This window comes from Agelaius phoeniceus, chromosome 2 (assembly GCF_051311805.1).
Source record: "Agelaius phoeniceus isolate bAgePho1 chromosome 2, bAgePho1.hap1, whole genome shotgun sequence".
Lineage (NCBI taxonomy): Eukaryota > Metazoa > Chordata > Aves > Passeriformes > Icteridae > Agelaius > Agelaius phoeniceus.
Window position 1 is genome coordinate 21,925,341 of NC_135266.1, and position 24,539 is coordinate 21,949,879.

Sequence of the window (24,539 nt, forward strand, 5' to 3'; positions counted from 1 at the left end):
AGTTGGATTTAAGCAAGCTGACACCTCTCGCCAAAGCTCCTATTTCCCTTTTTTTTTTAACTTTTGATTTTTCTGACCATAATTGGAGGCAAGTCGGGACATCTCTATTTTTAAGAGCTGAGAACCTGTGACATCCAGTCCCTGAGGGAAAAACATTATTTATTATCCCACATAGTTTCCTGACTGCTAAAAAAGAGAATAAATATAATTATAAAAATGGGACTTAAAACTTTCTCTGAATCCTAAGTGTGTATCTTTTTTAGCCATCTATTCTTTCTCCTCCAGATCACAATCCCACTAAATAACACACAGAACCCACCTGCAAACCTCAAGTTAAGGGTATCACCTACCGTCTAGGGGGATCTTCTACATCCTGTTTTTCCAGCTTTTAAATTGTGTGTTCTATAGAGAAGGTACTAGAAAGTTCACCTTTACCAGCTTACCACATTCAGCATTTTCTGTTCTTTCAGTATTCCCAGCAGTTAGAGAAATACTGTTTTCCTCTTCTGAGTGCAGCAGAGGAGCTGAGAAATGAGTTAAATGACTTGCTCTGGGCTGTACAGGGACTCTGTCACAAATTAGGACATGATACTGTTAAACAATACTGTAGAGGAATACACTACCCTCTGAAGCTGAACTCCCTGTTTAAAATGACATATCCTATAAACAGGCACCATGTTACAAGAGCAGTGCTCATTAAATGATAGATTGAAAGTCAGTTTCCAAGTATCAGAGCAGCACACTCTCCTTGAGCCTTCCTTGTTAGTAAATTGTGAAACAGGTATATGCCATCAATAACCTGTTGTTAAAAACAAAACTTTTCCTTGCTAGATCAGGCAGTGCCATTACACAAATGTTATATTGTCCTTCACATTTTATTTTGCAGATAAACAAGACTACTTTAATTACCCTGATCTGACACGCCATCTCCAGAACAGAAGGTATAGTACTGAAAAATATAATACATTTGCAATACAAGGAAGGTTTATTTTAGGTTTTAAATGAAATGGTATTAACAAAGAATACGAAAAATACTTCCCTGTTCTTCACAGAATCTTTCTTGAAGGAATAATTTTAAGAATGGATTTCAGATTTTATTGCTTATGTCAAAGTATTAAACATTGTACTAAATTATATTTTGTAAAATATTAAGTTTGTGCCACAAACAAGAAATATTTTATATTATTTATATTAAACAACATCTCAGGTATGTTTTTATTCCTTATATTTCATAATGCAAAGTTCATTCCTTTTGGATCTTAAATAACCAGGAGGTTAGCAGAGTCAAGGAGCCTTACGAGTCAAATTTTATGACAAAGACAACTTTGCATTTTCTGATTGATTAAGGCAACATAGCCATTACAATTAATATGACAAGCAAACAGAAGGACTGAGTGGTAAAGAAATAGATGGAAAAATATTTCAGGGGTGTGGATGTTTTAAGAAAGGAGATTAGAAAGATGGCATCAAAAGCCAAGGGGGGTATGAGAGAAACATCATATTCAGGCAAGAAGAAATCAGAGCAGTAGAAAAGTCATCATTTTTGATATTTGATCAAGCAGCACAGAACAGCTGTTGTGCCTAGCAGAACAAAGAATTCTTGCACCTGCAAAAAGAAAGAAAAAGAAATAATAGCAACACAGTGTCTTCCTGATTAAAAAAAAGTCAGTGTGGGTGTCCTTGAGAATATACATTTAGTACTCTGAAAGGTCACAGACCAGAAACTGTGGAAACAAAGTAGAACTAATGACACCAAACCCCTTGTCTGAGTTAGCACTGTACACTGAACACAACACTTTTTTTTTTCCATTTTCTTCAGGAGTTCTTGTTTGAAAAGCTTTTGTGTAAGCTGTGGCAGAGCTGTGGGAGTTGGAAAGAGCATCCCTCCACACCGTGGTGTTTCTGCACTCTGGCCACAGCTAGGCCTGAGTGCTGCCCTTTGGCTGCAAGGAGGGACATGCTGGCACCAATGCCATGCCCCAAGGGGTTCTAGGGCCACATGGTGAGGACCAAAAATTTGGGATGTACAGATCCTGCCATGACATTGAAAGGCAGCCACTCTCATGGAAGAATATTTGTATTCAAATGAGAGGCATTTTTCTTCCTAAGGTTATGTAGTACATTCAGTGATAAATATTGGTCATGGGGCTTTGCCTCCTGCAGAGAATTTGCTGAGGGTATAATTAAGATCATGAACACAAGGTGAAACATCAAAAATAGGACTTCAAGGAAAAAGTACATTTCCCAGGAGAGGCTTCTGGGTATTGTGGAGAATGAAATTTTGAATGAAACTGCAATGGAAAAATCAAATAAAGCCTAGGTTTTACAGATAGAGAAGTATACCATTTATCACAATATATTTTTTAAGGAAAGGCTTCAATAGCTTACAAGAACTGGGTCACAACCTTAATGCTGGCTGACTGAAGCTACTGCATTACTATCATCACAGATCACTTTTGCCCCAAACAGCTTTTAATACATTGTAATGTGGGAATTAACTGCTGCTTTCTGATAAGGAGTAAGTCACCTTCTATTATCAGGCATCAAATCATTTTAGTATTTTGCTGATATCTTCTTTTCATCTGCAATATGCCAAAGAAAATAGTTTGTCTGCCTGTAGAGGGGAAAGAAAATGTGCCTGAATAAGACAGAGATAAAAATGGATACAAAAATTAGCCCTTGAGGACAGTAGATTTCCCAAGACCTTGCTGAGAACTCAGAGACAGTTATATTTGGCTTTAAGTACTCAAGCCCAAGCTTATTTTCAGAAAATGATAGATCCTATTCAGAGAGCTTAAAAGATGGCAAAGATATTTAAAGGAAGACCAAATTTTATTTATTTGTGATTACTTTCATCAATGGAAGAATAGGTATGACAAATAGGTGAAAGACAAATTTGTAGTGTCATGTAAATTTGGAACTCATATATCAAGTATGGACCAAATATTTTCTTTTATCAGTTGGAATATGATCATAAGGGTGTGCCTGTATCAGGGATTGAAGGATTTATGCACACACACACATATGCATATACATATATATATATATATATGTATATATGGAGACTTGTGGTACACACTCAAACACGCAGCTGGTGCAATTGAAGTGGTGTCCTTTTGAAACAAAGGTTGCTGCCATGCAATAGGAAGAACAGCAGGGATGCTGGGGAGCATCATTTTAGTACAGACACAAGGTCTTCTACTACCATAGCTCTATGCATTTTTATGGCACATTCAAAGTTAGACTGTTGGCAAGCTGTCAGTTTTTTCATATTTGTCATGGTTGTTAACAGAGATCTGTTGCAAGTCTGCTCTTAACCTATCTATCAGTTACCAAATGACTGTCACAGGAGGACCTCTCCACTATTATCTCTCTGTTTTCAATTACTCAGTGCTATGTCCTACTAATGGATAACACTTAGTAAAAAGGACAGGAAAGTGTGCATTTAGTAGTTGTGATTGACAGAACTGATAGGTAAATTCTTTGCTGTGTAAGACAAAAGCACAAGCTGAAGGTCTAGAAAATTATCTCCCATAGAAAATGCCTACAATTCTACCCATGTGTATATGAGGACGGCAATGTGTCCTTCATGCTGTGTGATAAGGACAGAGGTCTGTCTTGCCTTCCCTCTCCTGGCACATTTTCTTGACTGAAATTCTCTTCTACTGCAATATGTATTTGAAGACTGGTCCTCCACCAACACAACAAAACCTTCTGAAGGCTTGTACCCTAAGTTCAAGTCAGACACTCACACTCAGCTGGTCCAGTTTCTGAAAGGGAATTGCAGCTTATTTATCCCAAATGCACCTGCAGCGGACCCCCTCCTGACTCATAGTCACAGTAACAAGACTGAAAGAGAGATGAGCAGCAGAGCTGGAGCCATGGCTTCCAGAGAAGGTTGTCCCATGACAGCTGGTTAGGAACAGCATGCAGGGATTTGGTGTGGTTGTCTACTGCTTGTTGTATGACCCTGATGATTTCATAGAAACGGCTCTCAGTTTCTGGAGTCAGTGGCACTCTCTCTTCAGGGTCTCTGGACAGATCGAAGAGCAGTGGAGGATCATGTCGTGTAATGAATCCTCCATGGCAGAAGCAAACGTGAGAATCATAGCAACCATTGGAGTCCTCAGGACTGAAGTTGGGAGTGAAGAAGAAGACCTTCCAGATAGATTCACCTGCAATTTACAGCCACAAAACAGTCGGTGATAAAGTGATAAAATAACAAAATGGAAGTTCCTTGGTCTTAGGAAATTCCACCAACATGGGAAGTCAGTCTTTTGGTAAAAAGTACAGACACTCTGTAACAAAAACTGCAGCATACTAAAAGACTAAAACAAGATAGAGCAAAGCAAAAATAAGCAAAACATCATGATTTTCACGCTACACATATTTATGAAGCAACTATGATAATTTCATTCCCTTGGAAGAATTCTGATTAACCAAATTATAGAATACTTTAAATAACATTGAGTTTTATATAAACAATGCTAAGATTTGCAGAAATATATACTAAGTCTTCTTCAAGGCTTATTAAAACTTATTTTTGCCCCTTGACTATATTTACCCACTGCTGGGCCCTGTCTGCTTCTCATTTTGCTTATCTAAATAATTTCATTGTTACCTTTTCCCTCTCTTCCTCTCTTTGTTGTATTAACCCATTGTCTTCTGCCCCATTTCTTCATTGCAAACACCTGGATACTCATTTTATTAAATGGGATAACAGGATGACATGGAAAGTCATAAGGGATGCTAAATTCCTGTCTTATGCTTCTATATGATTTTTCCAAATATAAATTTAAAATAACAGTTACAGTAGCACAACTCTTAGGTGACGTTCTGCTTTGCAAAATGAGGACCAAAGTTCTTAATTTATAGACTGGTCATTCTTAGTTTGATTTTCTGTATACAGAAAATGGAACTGCCCGTCCTTATGTAACTTCAGTTGGTGCTTTCACTGCTTGAAAATCCTAGCTATTTCTTGGAATAAGAATTGGCAAATATCAGTTGGTTCTTTCAAGAAGCACCCTCAAAGAGGAGGATCAAAAAACACTTAACAAGAAAGCTATGAACAAGAAAGTCGTTACTATTTCCCTCAAGTATCAGAGAACAAACAGGAAAGGCAGAAACAGACAGAACAGAACTTCCAGGGAAGCACACCGTGTTCCTACAGCCAATGAAGTATACAGTTCTTCAGAAATGGAACAAAGAATAATTAATTAGAGTAAGAAAAATCTGTATTTTATTCTTAATAAAAACAGGTTACTAAACAACTGAGATCTGCAATGTCAGATTAACTGTCCACTTGAGACTATAAAAACATTGGAAAACTGTAGTCATCAGTAATTTACATTTCTCAGCACCCTACTGTGATTTTTTTATCATCTCAAGTTTTTAAATACTGAGTGAAAAATCTCTTTTTGGTATTTTGTTGAATTTTGTTAAGGTCACAGAAAGCCTGTTAACCAAGTAAGAGACTTTCAAAGATCTATGTGTGCTACAGTAGTTAATATTTATTAATCAATTCATTGGTACAACAGAGTGGAAGGCACTAGAAATGTGAGATGGGAAGAGCAGAGAGAAACTGGTATACACCATGCTGTAACTACATCACACTCAGCTTTTAAAGAATAAAAACAGATTTAAAGAGAAATGTTTCAGCAGACTTAAGGGTCACAGACTGCAGTTTGAGACTATAGGATGGATTTAAAGGACAGTAGGTGACCTTAAGATTCTTTACAGCTTCTTCCACTCCACAGCATTTTTCACATTAGAAGCGATTTTTCCTTTAGGAACCAATTCAATGACAGAGCCTGGGGACTACCAGTTCACTTGGTCTCCACTTAAATCAGGGTCAGATAGGTGATGGCTATTATACACATTAGACTGGGAGAAGACTCTAAATGCTTCTTGGAAGTCAGCAAAGGGGAAGGACTTTTAAAGGCTGAGTGAGTTGCTGGCACAGACAATGGGACGTGGCAGGTTTTAAAAGGCTCCAGCTGTGACAGCCGCAATGGCACAGTCTTACTGGGAAAAAATGAAAGGAAATTTAAAGGAAGGCAAAGCAAGATAAGGTCAGGTAGCATAAGATGGCATTCCTTCATCTGCCTCCAGTAACATTTTGAAAGGTTGGTCTAGCACTTAAGTCTCTTGTTTTCTTAGAATTAAAATAAACAAAATCAAATACTGCCTCTTAAATTTCTTTGAACTTTTGTGCAAAACATTTCCAAGAAGTTTATCTCTTGTTTGCTGAGATTTAGAATTTTTATTCTGAGAAGGCATGTAACTCTGTACTAAGCATTGGTTCAGGCTCCTCAGACATGTTTAATTGGCAAGATGGATGATAAAAAACATAAAAAAGCCAAAGGTCTTGGTTATTCAGTGCACTGTGTGCCATCATAGACCATGAAACGCTTGCCAGCCTGAGAATTTGATTCACAACGCTATAACAACTTGACAGAAGATCAGCAGAAAAAAAATTATATGGCTACCAAAATGTCAGTTAAAAGAAATTCCAATTAGGCCACGCACATGAGAACTTTGTGGTTAAGCTGTCTTCCCACACATTGGTCTTTCAGGTTGACATGAATGACATTGAAAAGAAAATTTTCAGCCACTTTTTTTAGTGTTGGGCATTGTAGTACCAGGTCTGCTGAAGGGCTTACAGACAGCAATACAAAATTGGGAACTCCGAATTAATGGAAGCCAGTACAAGCAGCTGATATAGGTAAGAAATGGGGAAAGAAAGAAATAAGGAAGTTGCACCATGATTTTTTTTTCCCCACACAAAAGAAAGACTTGTTTAGGTTTTGTTAAATGCAGAGCATACAGCATGTTTCAAAATCATGTGTGGGTTTGGGGACAAGGCATACGTGACATCATCTTGTGTCTAAGAGACACTGCTAGTGTTCTGAAAAGCTGATGCTACTTTATCAGATAAGCAGCTACAGAATGTCACAAAACACTGAGCTCTGGGAGTGCAAAGCCTGTTCCTGTGCAATGTTTATCTGTTGCACTGCAGCAGTGTTTCTGGAACTGCATGTTGTGCTGGAGAAGCAGCAGCAGAATTTAAACACCTCTTTTCTAAGCATGATAAAAACTAAAGCCTATCTGTCAGTGTCTGTGGCTGAGGAGCAGCCAGTATACCAGGAGACATTAGGAACTGTCAGACTTCCAATCAGTAAAGCTGATGAACTGTATAAGGCATGATATTAAAAAGAGAGAGCTCTTTCCCAGTCTCTCAGCTGACATAAAATCTCATTCTGTCAGAAAGCTAACTACAAGGATCAAATTAATCTCCCAGTAATTAACGGTACCTGTGTTCTCCAAAGCATCTGGATAGTAAACCCTTGTTATATAAAGATAACTGTATGTCTCTTCCACAGTGAAGTTAGTTGTAAAATTGTCAGGGTTTCCCCAAAGCCAAGTATATCAAACCCCTTCTGAAACAGCAGGCAGGCTCTAAGCCTGCAGCACCCTTAAAGGTCCCGCCCCAGTGCTTCACAAATAATTTCAGTTCTATTTTCCTGCAATTCTCCAGTTCTCTGAGCTGTCCAGTAAGTTTGCTCTCAGAATACCTCTTTCCTTTACATGTTAAGAAAAACAAAAATTAAAGAAGTTGTACTTCTAAATAATTTCAAATTAAAGGGGTTGTCATTATTCCAAGTAAATCTGCTATGAACATAGTTGTTCAGTGTTCAATCTCCCTAGAAGACTCCTTTTATTATCCTTTACCCAGCTATTTATCCTCTCATACAGACAATAGTTGCTCCAACAGACTGGTTGACACCTTGAGATTAAATAAAAGTCTCTCAGTAAGATATATTAATATATTCAAGATGAAGTGACACACTGGATAGGGATGCCATTTCTGTTATAAAAACACCCTTCTTAATCATTGATGGCAAGTGAGGGTTTTCTGATAAGCAGTTCTTGATGTGCATAGAAGCTATTGTTGTCTTATTGCCTGGAGTTCATTTTCACTGCATTTAATCTATGACAGTAGGTTTATAGGTTTGCAGCTACTGTCATTTCCTTTGCTTATATTATTGTGTTGCTTCTTTCTGTAGAAGAACAAGTTAACCAGGGCTGTTCTCCACTGTATATTGGGGAGCTAGTCCCTGCTTGAACTCAGATGCCTCTGAGGGGAGCCATTTGGGTGTAGCAGACCAACATAAATTGAGACAGACTTTTCTGTGTCTCAGGTGTGCTCTGTAGCCATTGTCAACTCCCGCACTCTAACTCATGCTTTTCAATGTTTCTAAACAGTAGCAGATGAAAACTGAAACTTACTTGAAAATTACTTTCTTCAGATAACTCTTGTTATTAGATTGAATCCTTTCTTCCTGCTTCCTCTAAGTTCATTCAGAATTTTTAGGTTCTCTGCCTATCTTATTCATAGCAGATAACACATATATTCAGCTCTTCAATCATTTAACTATGCAGAAAAGGCTTCAGTTGTGAAATTCCTGTAGAACTATATATAGCTCTATATAGCAAAGACAACACTATTTGGTTACTGTAATGAAATGACACATTATTTTTATGACTATGTGCATTTCTCTAACAGCTAATAAAAATACTCAATTTGAATTTAAAAATTTGTAACTTTATTGTTCTTACAATGAAAACTACTTATTTTTTTATATTTTTTAGATAGCTTTTAAGTGATAGCTTTTTTTTTTTTTAGATAGTTTTAAGTGTCTGGGTATCTTCTAGTGTTATTTTGTTGCACCAGTCAAAAGACAGCACATGATGTCCCAGTGTAGGTGGAGAACAACTGAGTGATATACAAAGACACAATGTTGGTTTACAACAATCAGTTGTTGCTAGAAGAGACTTGCATAAAGAACTGTGCAGAACTTACAGTATTTGAGTGAATCCCATGGAAAAAACCAGCAGTAGCAGTGATTTTAAAATATTTAGAAAAAATCCTACAGTGTTAAGTATCCAGTAAACCAGAAAGCATTGCACATTCTTGAATATCTAATAATCTCACTGAACAACTGCTGCAGGAAAAATACAAGACACACTGAAACCATGCTCAGACTGCTGAAGACAGAAATCTCATGACTGAGCTCATTATCTAGAGTAAGTGCTGTGGTATGAGAAACTTCCACTGAATTCTGCTCAAAAGTCAAGATTATCTTGTTGAATTGTAGTAGATCAAAAAGAATTATTTTCCTGAATTCTTCATCATCACCTTCAAAAAGAATTGATTGATCATTTGCAGTGTTTTCTTGTTGAAGAAAGTCCTAAAAGAGAAGAATCTGTGGGTATAGAAATTATGCTGCTAAAGTAGGAAGTGCTATAATGCCATGTTATGCCTCATATTGAGATGTCTTAGGTGATAGCAACATGGAAGAATACATATTGCTCTGGAAGAAAAATTCCATCTGTAGCAATTTCATGTAAATAATCCAGACACCTGCTAAAGATTTGTTAGAAGAATATTTATCTGCTGAATGGTCCATGTAATTTTCAGTTCATCTGAGGAGCAGCTGATGGCATGCTGAAGACAGAAGATAATGTTGGCACACACACAAAAAAAAGCAACCTCAACCAAACCAAACCAGAAAAAAACCACCCAAAAAAACCTGCTCATTTTCAATCTATATAAGAAGCCCTTGAAAACAGAAAAGCCTTATTTTTTTGCTTATGAAAAAAATAGTCTTGATTTTCAGGTAGTTGTTTTCCATGGGAGTCAGTAAGAGATTAAGAACACCCTTTCAGTAATCAATTTATCAGTTAAGAACACCCTTAGGAACAAAGCAGAAACACTTTGCCAAAGATAGCAAAACCAAAAGAGAAACCTATTCAGAACTGTGTTTTGTATTTGGATTATTTTTCCTGTCCTTCAAGATCACATTTTACAAACAGAAAATAAATTTGGTACAATCATTTCCCTCTTTCATAAGGTGGATGCAATTTTTCTGAGTGAAAAGAACAGATATGGAAGATTCAGACAGCAATTTTTCTGATACTAGTCAAACATATGGGAGAAAGATGCCATTGAAGTCCTAAGAAATTTCTGCAAATATTTTTAGATAAGTTGGAGTCAGCCAAAGCCAAACCCATCCCCAGGAATTTTTTAAAATAAATTATTATCTTCAGAAAGTTTTCAAAATTTGGATGTCAAAAAATAAGCTGTTGATACATGAAATGATAATGAAGTATTCAAAATAATTAATATGAAAATTACTATCATGCCTAACATTTAAGTTACCAGATGTACATCTAAAGCCAAAGAAATAATTGTTCAAAGTTACTTTAAAAATGAAAAATAGAAATTTTGTAGCTGCAGTTGCCTGAAATTTTGTGCTGTGCCAAAGAACATGGAATAATAATTTTCTTTACTTTAAAAAGTCAAAGAAAATGGTGAATTACTCTTCCTTACAAGTGTCCTAGCTAGTTGAATGATTTCATTTTTCTTTTATTTTTATAAAGTTACTAGGTCACTTAGGCAACCTTTTGAAAAAAAAAATTAAGATTCATTCAGTTAAGCATAGAAGACAACAGAGCAAAGGAGTTTCTTTTTTGAGACAAAAAAAATTGAGTTGAAGAAAGCAAACATTTGCAAGTAATTTGGTGCAAAAAATATCAGTATCAGGCAGTCCTAAATATTTAAAAAAAAAAAAAAACAATAGCTGAAATTTGGTTTTATTGTAAAGATGTATGTCCAGTTTAGCGTCAGAAATATGAGACAGCAGTTTTTATCCCAGTGTTAGAAAATGCATGTATTTTCCAGAATATGAAACTAGTAAAAGATTACAAGCAATGTTAAACCATAAATTTGCAATTCTCCTGATACTGAGCAAACAATGCAAAAATCTTTCAAAATCCTGAATTAAAAACCTTAGCATGAAAAGGACATAGCACAGGAGGTTCTCTTACAGATGATCAGCAGGGACTCTGGTACAAATTACAAATTTGTTCCTAGGAACATTTCTAGAAGTGTATTTTCTCTTTCACATTGACTTGTTTGAGGCAATGGTATTTCAGAGAAATCCAACAGTTCTTTAGTTTGGACCTTTATGCAAAAGCCAAACTTGATTTCACAGTTTCAGGCAGCAAAAATGTCTGACTTTGGAGAGTTTTAGTAAAGTAATGGGAATATTTTCTTGTTTTGGTTGAATACAAAGTGGATGTAGAAATCTCCAGCTATTCTCCAGATGACAGCAAGTAATGGAAAAAGGAAAGAATCCTGACTCTCTCTTATAATTTTGAGCTTAAAAATGCATGTACAATGTGCAGTGAAAAATAGGCTTTACCTTTCAGAAGTGCAATAACCTGCTAAAATCTCCTTCCTCTGAGAATCAAGAACAGAGAAACATGTCCAGTGGATGCAGATGAGAAAAATAGGTTTTAACTGTTCCTTATAGAGGATTTAGATGGAAATACCAGCATCATTTTCATAAACGGTTACTTAGGTCTGTCATTCAATTAATACAAAATAATTTTGGAATTTTCAGGGGTTTGTTGTTGGGTTTTTTTGGGGAGTTTTACAGGGGCTTTTTGGTTTGTTTTTTTTTTTGGGGGGGAGGGGTTTGGGGGGGGGGGGTTGTTTTTTTGGTTTATGTTGCTGGTTTTTTGGGTTTTACAGGAAGTCTGGCTTGTGCCTTCCATACTGCAGCCATATTCCTGCCTCTTAGCTTGCACTCTAAACCAGGATAAAGGGATGTGAAAATAAGACAAGAAGCAGAAAGGGAATAAAAAAAGGTCTCCATTTCAGCTTAAATAACTATGATAATAAATTTGTTTCATGCTCTTGCTATGATTAGGAGTAGAGTTAGTATTTTTTAAAGGATGGTATTTAATTTCTTTTCATTCCCTTTATTCATATCTCTCTCACTCTCTCTCTTTCTCTTTCTCCCAGAATAAGTAGGGGAATGATGGTAGGGAATGGAGCACTGCAAATCCCAGGGTATAAATAGCTCTGCCTGAGCCTAACAATAACTCTGCTGCCACCAACACAGAGCAGAGCAAAGGCAAGAAAATACTTTAACAGTATTTGTCATGCTTGTCAGGGGGAACACTTTCCTACCTAAAAAATTGTGAGCAGAAATTTGTATCAGATGATTAGGTCAATTTTCTTGAGCTTGATACAAACTGTTTCCTGGTGTCTCTTCATGCTCTTCATGCTCTTCTCTCTTTTGACAGTCATGTTATTTCACACTTATCAAATAATATGTCCATAACTGTGTCACCCAAATTCAACTGCAGCTGCTCTGATATGAGGCTCAAGATAGCATATTAAAATTCTTAATGAGATAGTTTAGGTAAATGACATTTGATGCTTGTTTTGCTTCCTCCAGTGCTGTGGTTGAAACACAGAACACGAAGAAGGGATCTGGGAGATGATTTGAGATTTTTGGAAGCTTTCCTTGATTGTGGTGCATCCATGACATGGGGAAGATCAGGTAGAGAGAGGGGAAAAAAAACAATGGGGGCAAACATGGAGTGAAGATGATGCTCATAAAGCAAGTTAGGAAGCAGGGAAACAAAATATCTTCAATAATCAAGTATATTAAAAGGTTGCAATGAACTAGAGCAAGAAACAGTAGTAAGTGATTAGATGTTTCATGCAGAGCAAAAAGATATTTATTTTTGATATAATCAAAAATAAAATGAGTAAAGAAAGAGACCATAAAGATCTTTGAGAAATCATCATCAACAACAAAAAAACTAATTCCAAACCCACTTCTAAAATAGGAGGCTTCTCTAGAGAGTACACTGGAAGTCAAGGAACTTGTGAGATTGAAAAACAAAAGGCAAATGACAGAAAAACCCTCATGAGGGTCAGAGTTCATTATAGCTTCTGCAGTCACAGAAGGGAGAGTCACACAAGGGTTGGATCAATTAAGAGGATCAAAAGAGGATTCACTATCAGTGAGATGAGAAATAAAGGGAGCAAGATGAATAAACAGACAGGAAAAAGATGAAAAACACTGTAAAAGGACACAGTTCAGAGGGGAGAAAGGGGCTGCTCTCTGTCCAACAAAAATGTGCTGTAAGTAATGTGAAGACTCCTGAGTTATTACTGAAGGAAAAGTGACTTTTCTCCCATGACCTACATATTATGAATCAGATACTTGATGCTATTTAAGTCCTTCAGTGGAGAACAAACACTAATCCATGTCACACTGACTTTTCATCAATGGCAGTACTCAAATCCAGAAAAGTGGCCTGCAGCATTTGTCTTCTACTCTTGAGGAAACCTCAAGAAACAACTTTGCTGTAAACTCTAGCATGCAAATGTCTAATATCAGTGAAACATATTTCTGTGTATCTATGGAAGCTTGCTACTTTTTGCTACAAGATTTTGTGCAATTTCTTTGATACATTACTTTGCACTGTGTGTTGCTAATAAGACAAAATCTGGTGACAAGGAATGAGGTTTAAGTGACACTAATGATGTTTTTTAAAGTGATTTTGTGGAAGGACACCTATGCTTCCACAATAAGAGCTGCCCCATCACCAACACCACCTGTAGGAAAAAGTAAAAAGATTACTAGAGAGCTGATAGCTGACAGGTAAAGTAAATGACAATTTCAGTCTTGTGTTAAAAGGAAAATTGAACAAGCATAGTGAGAGGCACTTTCTTAATTAGATTTTAAAGATATTTATGACACTGCCACTCAAGTCAGGATTTGCATTTCAATATCTTTCTGACCATTCTTGCCAGTTCTTTCATGACACTAATGAATGAATAAGATGCTGCTTTTTGTTCCAAAACCAGTTAACTCTTTGCATTTTATTGCACATTTTAATGACTATCTTATTTATCTATATGTGTAGACAGGTCCTTTTTTGAATCTCTGGTGATTTAAAAGAAAAAAATACACTAAATAAATTCCCTGAGTCTAAAATTCCTAGTCAACTTCAAAAGTCTCCTAGAGTATTCTTCCTGTCACTTAGCCCAATAATACTATTTTTCAGAATGTGAAAAAGGTAGCAAGGCATCTCCACTTTTAAATTCATGTTACTAAAATAGGATTTATTGCTCATCACTTTGCTGCTACTTAGCATTCAATCTGACAATCTGGTTCACCTCACTTAATTTTGGATCACTGCAACCAACGTGCTGGTCTTTATGTAAGCTAGTTACCAGCCAATAGTTATCTGCTTCTTAACTTTGTTAGAGGTGTTTAGGATGAGAAGAGTTATGCTTGTTTCTCTTTTGATGAGAGCGACTCGCTGGGGTTAGCTCAGCTGTAGGCATCTACACAGTATAGTATACATGTACATGTTGTCATCACCATCTTCAGAGTTTGCTAAAAAAACAAGGTGTTATGAGTCTTGAAGGCACCAAAAAGCCTCACTGGCCCTGCCCAGCCCTCGGGGGGACCCTCATCTGTACACCCTGCCCATGGACCAGGATTCCCATTTCAGCTCAGCCCAAGGCCATCAGTCCCTGCCCGAGTGGTGCAGCAGCGCCAGTTCCCAGCCCTGTCTCTGGATGTCTCTAGGCTATAGCCTTCCTTCCAGCTCTGTCTGTGCTCTCATCTCCTCCTGCTCCTTAATGCACTCCCTGGGTAGACCTTGAACTTGACTTAGCACCTTTCCAGGACTGGGGCTACTGTGGAGTCTGTTACCAGCACCCAGCTCTGCTCATTCTGCTCAGGTGCTGGAAGACATTGCTCTGTCAGTGCAGGGGTCACCCAGTCCTCTTGGACTCACCTTCAGGATGAAGTGTCACCCTGCTTAGAAAGCTGAACTTGTCTCTCCAGTATTCTCTTGTGTACCCTCAATTTTGTTTTTAAGACCAAATACCTATCTACAAGGTGCTGCTGCTTATGAAAATCCCACAGTGTTCATCCATAGGATGTTAAAAATTTCCTCTCAAGCACATGTAAAACCTATAAATATCACTGACATGGCCAGAAAATAGAGAGGTTTGCCTTCCTTGCTCATATATGTTACTTCTGCATACTTTTTTAAAATGAGCCTTACTTATCCTTAATGGTCATTCAATGACCTTTGAAATGCAGTCGCTAACTACAGCACATCTACATCAACACTGCTTATGAGATGCTGTGTCTTGCTCATATAAAAGTACAGTTTCTTAGGTTCCAGTTGTAGAAAATAAGAACAAAATCTCATTTCAGGTATTTCAAGTGAATTTTCTTTTTGTCATCTAATTCATCCCCCTGCCACTGCACAATTGTTCTCCACAATGTATTTTCTAAGAGCTCTCTTGATGTATGGTGTCTTCTGTTGTAACTTTTGTGCTACTATCATTCATTTCCTTTATTGCAGAAGACAAAGACATTTTATTGGCATACTCCTTTCACTTGGTGTTTTATCTACTAACTTTTTCAAATACAAATCCTTCACAAACTTTTTCTGGAGTTTAAATAAGGATTTTGGTACAGATGACTGTCTCACAGTTCATTTGGTCTGCCCCATCCCTCAATTACCTTTTGCATTGTCTATTCTAAATTCCATTTCCACACCTTTTGTAGAGTTGTGGTGCACTGAAGTGAATGTTAAAATCCCTGTGAATTTACTGATTATTTAATCTTGTTTGCCTTCAGTTCAACAAAGTAGTCCTACATTAGCTTAAAATAATAACTCCATGCTTAAATTTAGCAAAGTACAATGTATTCTATGACTGAAGCTGCTGTGTGCTTAACTAATTGCTTAAGCAAGGATCTGCATATGCTGCTCAACTTCCATCAAATCTCCTACTTCAAACAAATTATGAAAAATAATGAGTAAATTATTTTTTGGCCACCTGTGCTATTGCTTAATAAAACAGTTAATAAAAACTGTTTTATTTCTTTGCAACACTGATATATATTATTGGATATACTGTGAGGAATTAATTTAATGTTGTCTCAAGGCCTATAGGAAGAAGCTACCTGAATCAAGTTTTACCAACTCTAACTGTCCTGTTCATTGGACAACTAACTCTGCCTTGTAGAAAAATCAGTGTTCAGTTTACCTCCCTGAAGATTAAACCCATGTCTGCTTAGCAACATCCTCTCCCTCCAAACATACATTCCTCAGTTACTCAGCATCTCAGTGGTAACATCTTGTTGGCTTTTCTTCTTATGGCATACACATCTACATGTGGCATACTACTTAATATAGCCAGGTAAATACAGGTGCTTTCGACCTGTGTGATGCATGGACCTGGGTGCAGCATTTGAACAAAGCCCTTCCCAGCTCTTGGGCCTCCTGAAGAGATTCATCAGCATAGGATAATCCTACACAATGCCCACAGTGCTGAGCTGAGATGTAATCAGCTATGGAGTGAGTTCATCTCAAACCAGAAGAATGCAGCAATGGACCTCGGGAACTCCAGCCACTGTTCATCATTCTCTGTGCTATATTTTCTTACAGATTGTAGTGTGAGAAATACAAGAGTGCTAGAACTTCAGTCAGTATCACAAAGGGCCAGGGGTTTTGATGATACATGAGTGGCAAAAGGAATACTGGTGGAGTTTTTTTTCTCCAGTTTCTGGAGCACAGTAGGTAGACCACTGCTGTGAATGAGGGGGTAGAAAACATGTTTGTTGCCTTTGGCTTGATCTTTTATTTTTTACTAGCTATACAATTCAATTTAATAATTCTAACAAGCTTCAAAGTATCTTTGAAGAGGGCACTTACCTCATAAACTCAATCCAACACCTATTATTACTTCTTGCAGCACAAGGAGGCTCAAGATATGTTAAGACAATTACAAAGACAAGTTAAACAAAGAAAGCTTTATCCTTGAGCATAAAATACACCTTTTTACTGGTGTAAGAGTATGTTGCCATACATTATGGTTTTCTTTAAGGACTCTAACCTCTTATTTTAAGAATTGATATAAATAAATAGAATATAAAACTGTTCGCAGTCTGAAGTCATTCAGTTACACATTGTACCTTCTCAGAACAACTCAAAGTGCTTTTGGCACTACATGACAGGTATAAATTTTATATATCCCTCCCTCCTCACTGCAGTTAAGAGTAATGGCATGATATTGTGAAATAGAAACATCTGCATACTGGTAGTTGTTTCTGGACTGTTGAATCTTACATTAAATTTTTAATTCATAGTTCTGCAAACTCAGCCTCCATCTCTCAATTTTAGCTGGTTTCTTTGTCAAAATACTCCTTATAAAATCTGTGACAATAGTAATGGCAGCAGGAAAGACTAGGAAATCTCTTTCTATTTTATTCACTACTCTGGCCCCTTCTAAGCATTTTTATGTTGTTCTTCACAAAGCAAATAATCTTACACATATTCCTCATCCATTGCAATGGAAAAGAAAATGGATAACATTAATTATTTTTAGCTGTAAACCAAGTATAGTTTAGCATTCAGCAGTGGTTTGCAGTAATCCTTCCTTCATACTATAGCGCACTGCACACTGACAGACATTTACCCCTAGTTCATCTTGTGATTAATTAAAACACACTTTCTATAACATTTCCAAAGAAATCTCTAACTAGCTGTCATTTACCCTGCACATGTCCAAGATTAAAGTCTCCCTTAAACTTTTTACTGATACTCAGAGGGAGTTCCTAACTGAGGTCTTGGCACTTGGACTCTGAAGACAAAAAAAGAAACCTGAAATTCAGTTATGATTATAGAATAGGAAATCTACCAACCAAAATGCACTCAAGTGATAGTCAGACCAGGCAGATGGACCTGCTAAACAATTTAGCTGTCATCCAGATCTTCACCCTCACTTTGAAAGCTTTGCCTGTCCTGCCGAATCTCATAGATCTGTCTAGTTTTAATTTCAGAACTTTGGATCACTACTCACCTATCAAATATAAAAAGACCAAAACTTTAAGCATAAAAAGGTCATTTGTGTTCACAACTAGCTCTGCAAGAGCAGATGAAAATTTACAGGAGGAGTAAGACACCCATATATGGACATATTACACAGCTGTACCGATGTCCAAGAATGCAGACAGTTTAAGCCTTCCTAAAGCTTCTCCTCTACATCCCTGAGACACAATGTGTCCTCACACAGCTTTTTCAAGTATGTAGCAACTGAAATGCAAAATCTAACAATGCAGCGTGGCAAAAAAAATATCTGAGGTCAATTTGGTCTGCAAAGAGAACAAATTGCCTGAAAGACCAAATATCATAGGAACTGTTCTTCTGTGTCCAGGCAGAGATTGCATTGCCAGGTTCAGCCAAGCTCTCAAGGTTCACATGTTAATGGAGTAGAAACCTGTTTCTGACTTCTCCATGCCATGGCAATAACACAGATTTATCAAGCTTGACACGTAGACATTGTCCTTGTAATCACTTGCCAACACCTTAGTTTGACGAATACTCACTAATGGAATAACAATACTTTAAACCATTCTAATAATTTATACTTAATTTTCTTGATTTAGAGATAAAAATCTGGAACTTTTTCACATTTAAGCTGTGTTAAAGAGAGTAATGTTGGTTTTTTCATATTTTCTATCTTCCAAATACAAACACTTCCCATGGATTAAATGCTTTGAAAGATATGTAATAAGAATTTTTTTCTGAAGTACAAGTGGCACGTTTACTTTTTTTAGTTCCACCTGCTGGTTGCTAAACATTCAAATGTACTTCTCTGACCTTAGTTCAGGGTTATTGTTTTGGTTTGGCTTGGCTAACTTTTTTCAAAAATCAGTATGTCATCACCATTTAAAACCATTGGTAGATATTAAACACTTTCAATATGGAGACCTCAAATATTTTGGCAATATAAAAGGCGGGGGGGAAAGGAGGCCTTTGATAATTATCAGGAGGCTTAATATTATCTATTTAGTACCATGTTCCCAAACCCAGTTAAAGCATTTCTCAGCACCTTTTCTTGATTATTATAGCGTCTCTGTAAATATCAGCATGGTTTTCTAAGTCAGCCTCCTGTTGCCACAACACAGCCCTGGTAATTGGTGCAACTCAGCATTCTTGAAATCACCAGAACCTTTAAATGACCCAACAGCACCACTAGAGCAGAGCTGAATGAACTGAAGCAATAAGGAAACAACCTGTATTCTTGTACAATTTTTTGCAATTCCCAGTTGCTCTTCTACCCACAGACTGATTATGTTTCCATTGACCGTGAAACTGAACTGAGACATTTGTGTTCAGTACTTACTCTTGTGCTAAGACAAACTCATTAATGAACTTTGCAATATTTTCAGGAAAAACCTGAAAACTATCAAAGTATAATATCTAATAGAATTTAGATGTAAAAGAACTGGTAATTTTTGCTAATTTTGAAAAATTCAAATGTCATAATCCAAATATTGCAAGTATCATAATTCAGTTTTAAATGGATTTAATTTTATTATAATCCCTATTTAAAGTCACATAATGTATTTTCTGCCACTAAAGAATGCATCAGATTACTAATATTTTCCTTACTCAAAACCTAAAATTAAAGAATGAAAAATAAAATAAAATGTATGAAGTTCTGAAGTTTTCCTTCAAAGTTTAACACTGACCATTGCAAACAGGACTCAAAAAAAATTTACATGTCTCTGTATTTGTTTTGAAAAAAAGTCATTTATATAAAACCCCAGTTTCTGCATGACATAATAGCTACATTTTTCTCTCTCCCTTATTTTCTTGATTCTACCTTTGGTCTTCTTATTCTGATTAGCTGTATTAGGATAAAAGCTTCCATATGATATTAAGGTTTTTTAGGAAATTTCCAACTTTAAGACAGAACTTCCCTCTCACAGCATAATTCATCTTCACTTCTGTGAAACCTGTATTTGTCCTCATACTTTCACATAAGCTCATGCCTTTACAGCATACCTACAAATAGTCCTCACTGATGAAACTGATTTTGTCTAGAAAAAATGGTAAGTTTTATTCAATCTCTGGATTTCTTGTAAGTTGCTTTTTGAAAAGTGACCTGAATGTTCAAGAGCTGTAGTTGTTTCTGAATCATAAAGGTATGTGGTCTTAGAGCCTCTGGCTACAGCTGAAAATTGGTTTTAGTAACAATTACATTGTTTTTCAGAGTCAAAAAACCATTGTCAACTAAAAATACTACAAGCAATCCACCATTCAGTATTATAGAGCTATCACTGTCATCCTCTGTGAGTGAAAGTCAAAAATCTTAAACTTTTATATAATATTTATGAATCATAATTATGTTTATTAGGCTTTGAGAAATCAGATACTAAAACTATGATCTCATATAGAGCACCTGATGCATATATATATTAATAAAATAACTGTTTTAGCTTCTAATTTAGATATGTTGCATAAAACAGAGAGGGATATCTTACAGCAGAGCAAACTCCATTTTTTTATCAATGCTTTAAAACCCACAGTCTACCTACAGTAGATAGGAATTGAATTTTTCCATAAAACAACGTCTGAGACAGAAAGATAACAGCTGATCAAAAGCAAACAGCAATGTAGTTGCAATAAAATCTCATCTGCTTGACTGGGATAATTTGAGAGATGAAGAAGTAGAGAAAGTGCATGAAAGTGCATCCATGACCAGCTGTGGCATAAAGTGGACTTAGACCCTGATGGAACTAAAGGATATGCAGTTCTAAGGCACCATGGTCATGAAGAACTAATGAATCCTAATTTTAATGTTTCCCAGAGCATCCTAGAATGCTCTAAAAGTGCATTCAAAAAAAATTACAGAGTTTTGAGACAACATTTTCAGAGAATAAGTAATTTTTTTATTGAGGTAGATTTATTTACTCACACTTTCTTGTCTAATATTTCAGTCTTATATTTTCATACTGCTAAAGTCAAAATCTTCATTAAATAATTTATACTTTGTAATTACCTCTCTCTAATTAGCTTTATGTTTATGTATCATGGTACTGTTTTAGCAGCTTCACCAAGTGACTAATTAACAATGCTGGCTTTTGGAAGATAATAAAGTATTTGGAGCTTGGCATTGGAGAGGAATGGGAGGGGACCTTTTTTAAAAAACCCACCAACCAACTAACCAACAACAACAACAACAAAACAAAAAACAAACAAACAAAAACCAAACCCATGTGAATCAACTAAAATCTTCCAAAATTTCAATTCTGTAAAGAGCTAGAGAAGAGAATTCAAAGCGTAATTATCAACAACACAGTAATCAAGACATTGGTTTTGAGTCCACACTATAAAACTTTGTGGCTAAGTAGTTTTGCTGTCAAGGATATGAACTAATGCTAAGGTAACTATAAGCTTTTAGGACTGAGATTCAGTATTCATTCGTCACCAAACAGGACCATACAGAAAGATAAGACTTTCAGACTGAATAACTGCCTGTAAATATCCTATGGCATTGAAGAGAGCCCAGATAATATAATTAAGTTAATCTTGAAGACTCTATGGAGTCTTGAAGACTACTCACTGAGCAAGTGAGATGATTGAGTATCTTGCTTCTGTGATATAATACCATTTAAAAATTAATGTTCAACAGACAGGTAACAGGTTGCACATGAAAAATTAGCACACACTTGGTAATGACAAAATTATCTTAAGGATGACTAATATTTCTTAATACTAAAAGGGTCACCCTTTCTTTATTGCATTAGTGCTAATTCTAAGTACTAAATTTTCATTATCTTTATTGAGGTTTTATAGTCTTGTTGACTTTTAATGTTGTGAGTGAACCATGATTTCTAACTTCCTCCTTGTACTGTGAATGCTAGAAACCTACTTTGCTTTAAAGTGTCAGTCTTGAAGAGGACTGAGTAATTGAGTCTCAGAAATGTTCACCTTACAGACCTACAACCACGAGACCATAAAATTCTCCTGAATACGAGTGCACTGCATCTGAAAAATTATTTTCAATAAATTTGGGGTTAAAACTTTGAATAAATGTGAAAAATGTCACAATGTGCAGGAACCTATTTTATACTATTTCACCTAATTTGCTTTTCTACTAGGAGGTAATTGAAAGAACTATGATAAAAAACTACAAGTGAAATGTAGTCTCTTTCAGTTTCAAAAATCTTTCATACAAATCCACTACAAAATTTCTGTACTAAGGATGACACAACAAGTAACAAGTTATAGAAATCTGTTCAGTGTTTTGCTGTGGGTTTTTTTTTTCCCCTTACTTTTAGTTTTAAGAAACTATAAATGCCTTAAGAAAAGATACTTGAAAAATTCAATGTGTTACATACCCTCTGATATTTTGAGACCACATAAAATGGTCTGAAAGCAACAAAAAGACCACTCTTTGTACTGAGATGTGAGCTTTTCTCAGGCTGATAACAGTTTCACTGATTACTGAGTAATTCTGCTTGTGTTTTCTGTCCAAAGTACTGAGCAGAACTTAAATTTAGAAGCAATTACATGGTACAGAGTGCACATCATCCACAGATTGCACACTGGCCTCCACCATAGTATTGCCCAAGTGCACCTAGCCTGCAAACATTCACTGCTTTCTTCTACGTTTATTCCTTCTGCCTTTCATGGCAGGGTCTTCTCATGCCATACTGAGAAGTCACCTCACTATTGACAGTCAAGTTTCCAGGGAATTTCTCTAATAAACATATGGTTTGTTTTATTTTCTAGGAGTAATAACATGAGGTTAGAGGCTGTGGCACACAGAATACTCCACGTGGGCTGTGCATGCATTAACTACTTCCCTTGAAGAACATTGCCTAAGACAACATATGCCATTTGAATCCGACTTTAAAATTAGGATGAATCAGCGCTATGTTCTGAATGTAACATGCAAAATGCTGCAGGCTCAAATCCAACATTGAGCTAAAGATATTTTTGGAAGTGTAATGCTCCAGATATTGTTAAAGACTCACTTTTAATGTTACTTGGAATGCTGAAATTAGTTTTTGAAAGTTGCAGAGCATTTTTACCTAGTCTTTTATGTGGTTGTTGTTTTCACTACTGCTAAATTTATAAATAAATAAAAATATATCAGACAGTTGCTCTAACTCAGATACCTTTTTGTATTTAAGTGTTAGCTGTGGAGTATACAGAAAAAATCCGTTAAAATTTATCTTTTGTACACATCACAAATGCATGACAAAATATCTGACAGCAATTCATTAAAGCTGAGGTTTAAATAGCACTGAATTATCTACTTTAAATGCCTTTGCCATTATATGATCACTGAAACCTGTCAGCCTCTTTTAGTGTTCACTAAAAACATTACTAATTTAGGTCAAGATATTTTGAACTCAATAGACCAGTATGTTACAGTTTCTATTTTTATATGAAGAAAAAGCATTCTGATATGATCACTGAAAGTCTGTGTGTATAATGCCACTGTCAAGGGACATTTGCCATGGTCCTTCACTGGGGGAACGGCCCTCTAAGACAAAAATGTCCTGGAATCAATTTTACTACAATTAAAGAAAAAGTCTGTTATTGCTAGCTGGAAATCTAGAATTTTTGTGACAATAGGAAAGTTTTACTCCTTTAAATGTTTATTCTTTCTATTTTATCCTTTCTCATCTGTTATCTTCTGAGAAAAGATACAAGGTTGGTGTGATAAAAGATTGGATTAAAAAAAAAGATGTTTCTTTGTAAGGAAACAAAATGTTTCCTTGACAGCAGTGGAAGTCACATGGTAGTATCTCTCCTTGAAGATGTTTTGCAAAAGAAGAAATTTCTGGATCAAGCTTCTATTAAATTTACCTTCCTTTGTACTATTAAGCAATGCAAGCAACTGCAACTGTTGGCATTCTCAGGGTCAATGTGAGTCTTTACTAATCTGCAATAACATCTTCTACGTCCTTCATTCCCCACAGAGAAGGCAAATAAACCATAAATGGAAAAAGCTCCTCCGAGAAGCAAGCAAAAAGAATAGGAAGAAGTTAGGCAAGGGTATGGGTTCTGCCAATGGGTCTTCTGTGTATGACAAGCACATCCCACATCTTACAAATGAAGCTGCTGTAGCATTTGTTCACACTATGGTAAAGAACACACTGAAAATTTTCCTCTGTTATTACTAAGAAAGTAGTAAAAAAGCTTATGAGGCTTTAAAGAATGATTTGAATGATTTGAAATTTCTTGTTTATATTCAGAAAGTGGAAGCAATATTAAGACAGATCTTTAAAACATCAAGTACTTAGGAAAAACTCTAATACTTTCCAATTCAGAGCAAAAAGAGGTGCTAATTTACTTTGTGGATGTCTGCATAATTATATTTCTTAGCTGCACTAAGAGGACCAAACAAGGAAGGACAGGCATTTTCAAGTGTTTTTGCACCACATAACACTCTAAAATTTCCCTTATATACACATTATGTACACACTGTTTGCTAGAGACAACCACTAGATTCACCTACCCTCACACTGAGAACCTGACTGGAAAAAAAAAACATTTCAAGCTGGTTCCAGAGCTTTTTAGAAGTTTTCCAGTTTCTGTTACTAGTCCAAACTCCAACTCCTGTGTTTTTCCTCAGAGTATAATATTGTGCTCACAAGCCAGTGTTTTAAGCATATGAATTCATTTTACAGTTTTTAACTATTAACACTGAATGTGATATTACAAAAAATTAAGCTAAGAATGGCACTATAAATAATGTGAGCCCCCTAAATTTATAAGGTAACTCTTACTACCCTTTAAGGCTTATAACATTGGGCTTTTGAGAGGTAAGGAACAGT

At 36.1% G+C, this 24,539-nt stretch overlaps 1 protein-coding gene across 6 annotated transcripts in view; it reads right to left on the minus strand.

The window, feature by feature from the left end:
• Nucleotides 1-856: 856 nt before the first annotated feature.
• STS (steroid sulfatase) overlaps nt 857-24,539 on the minus strand; it is a 107,182-nt gene continuing 83,499 nt past the window's right edge. For 4 of the 6 annotated variants that reach the window (XM_077173299.1, XM_077173298.1, XM_077173290.1 and 1 more), the window contains one exon: nt 857-4,175. In XM_077173299.1, coding sequence (XP_077029414.1) covers nt 3,793-4,175 — 383 coding nt within the window. In that variant the 3' untranslated portion in view covers nt 857-3,792. The remainder of the gene's footprint in view (nt 4,176-24,539) is intronic. The other 2 variants (XM_077173293.1, XM_077173300.1) reach the window with 2 other exon arrangements.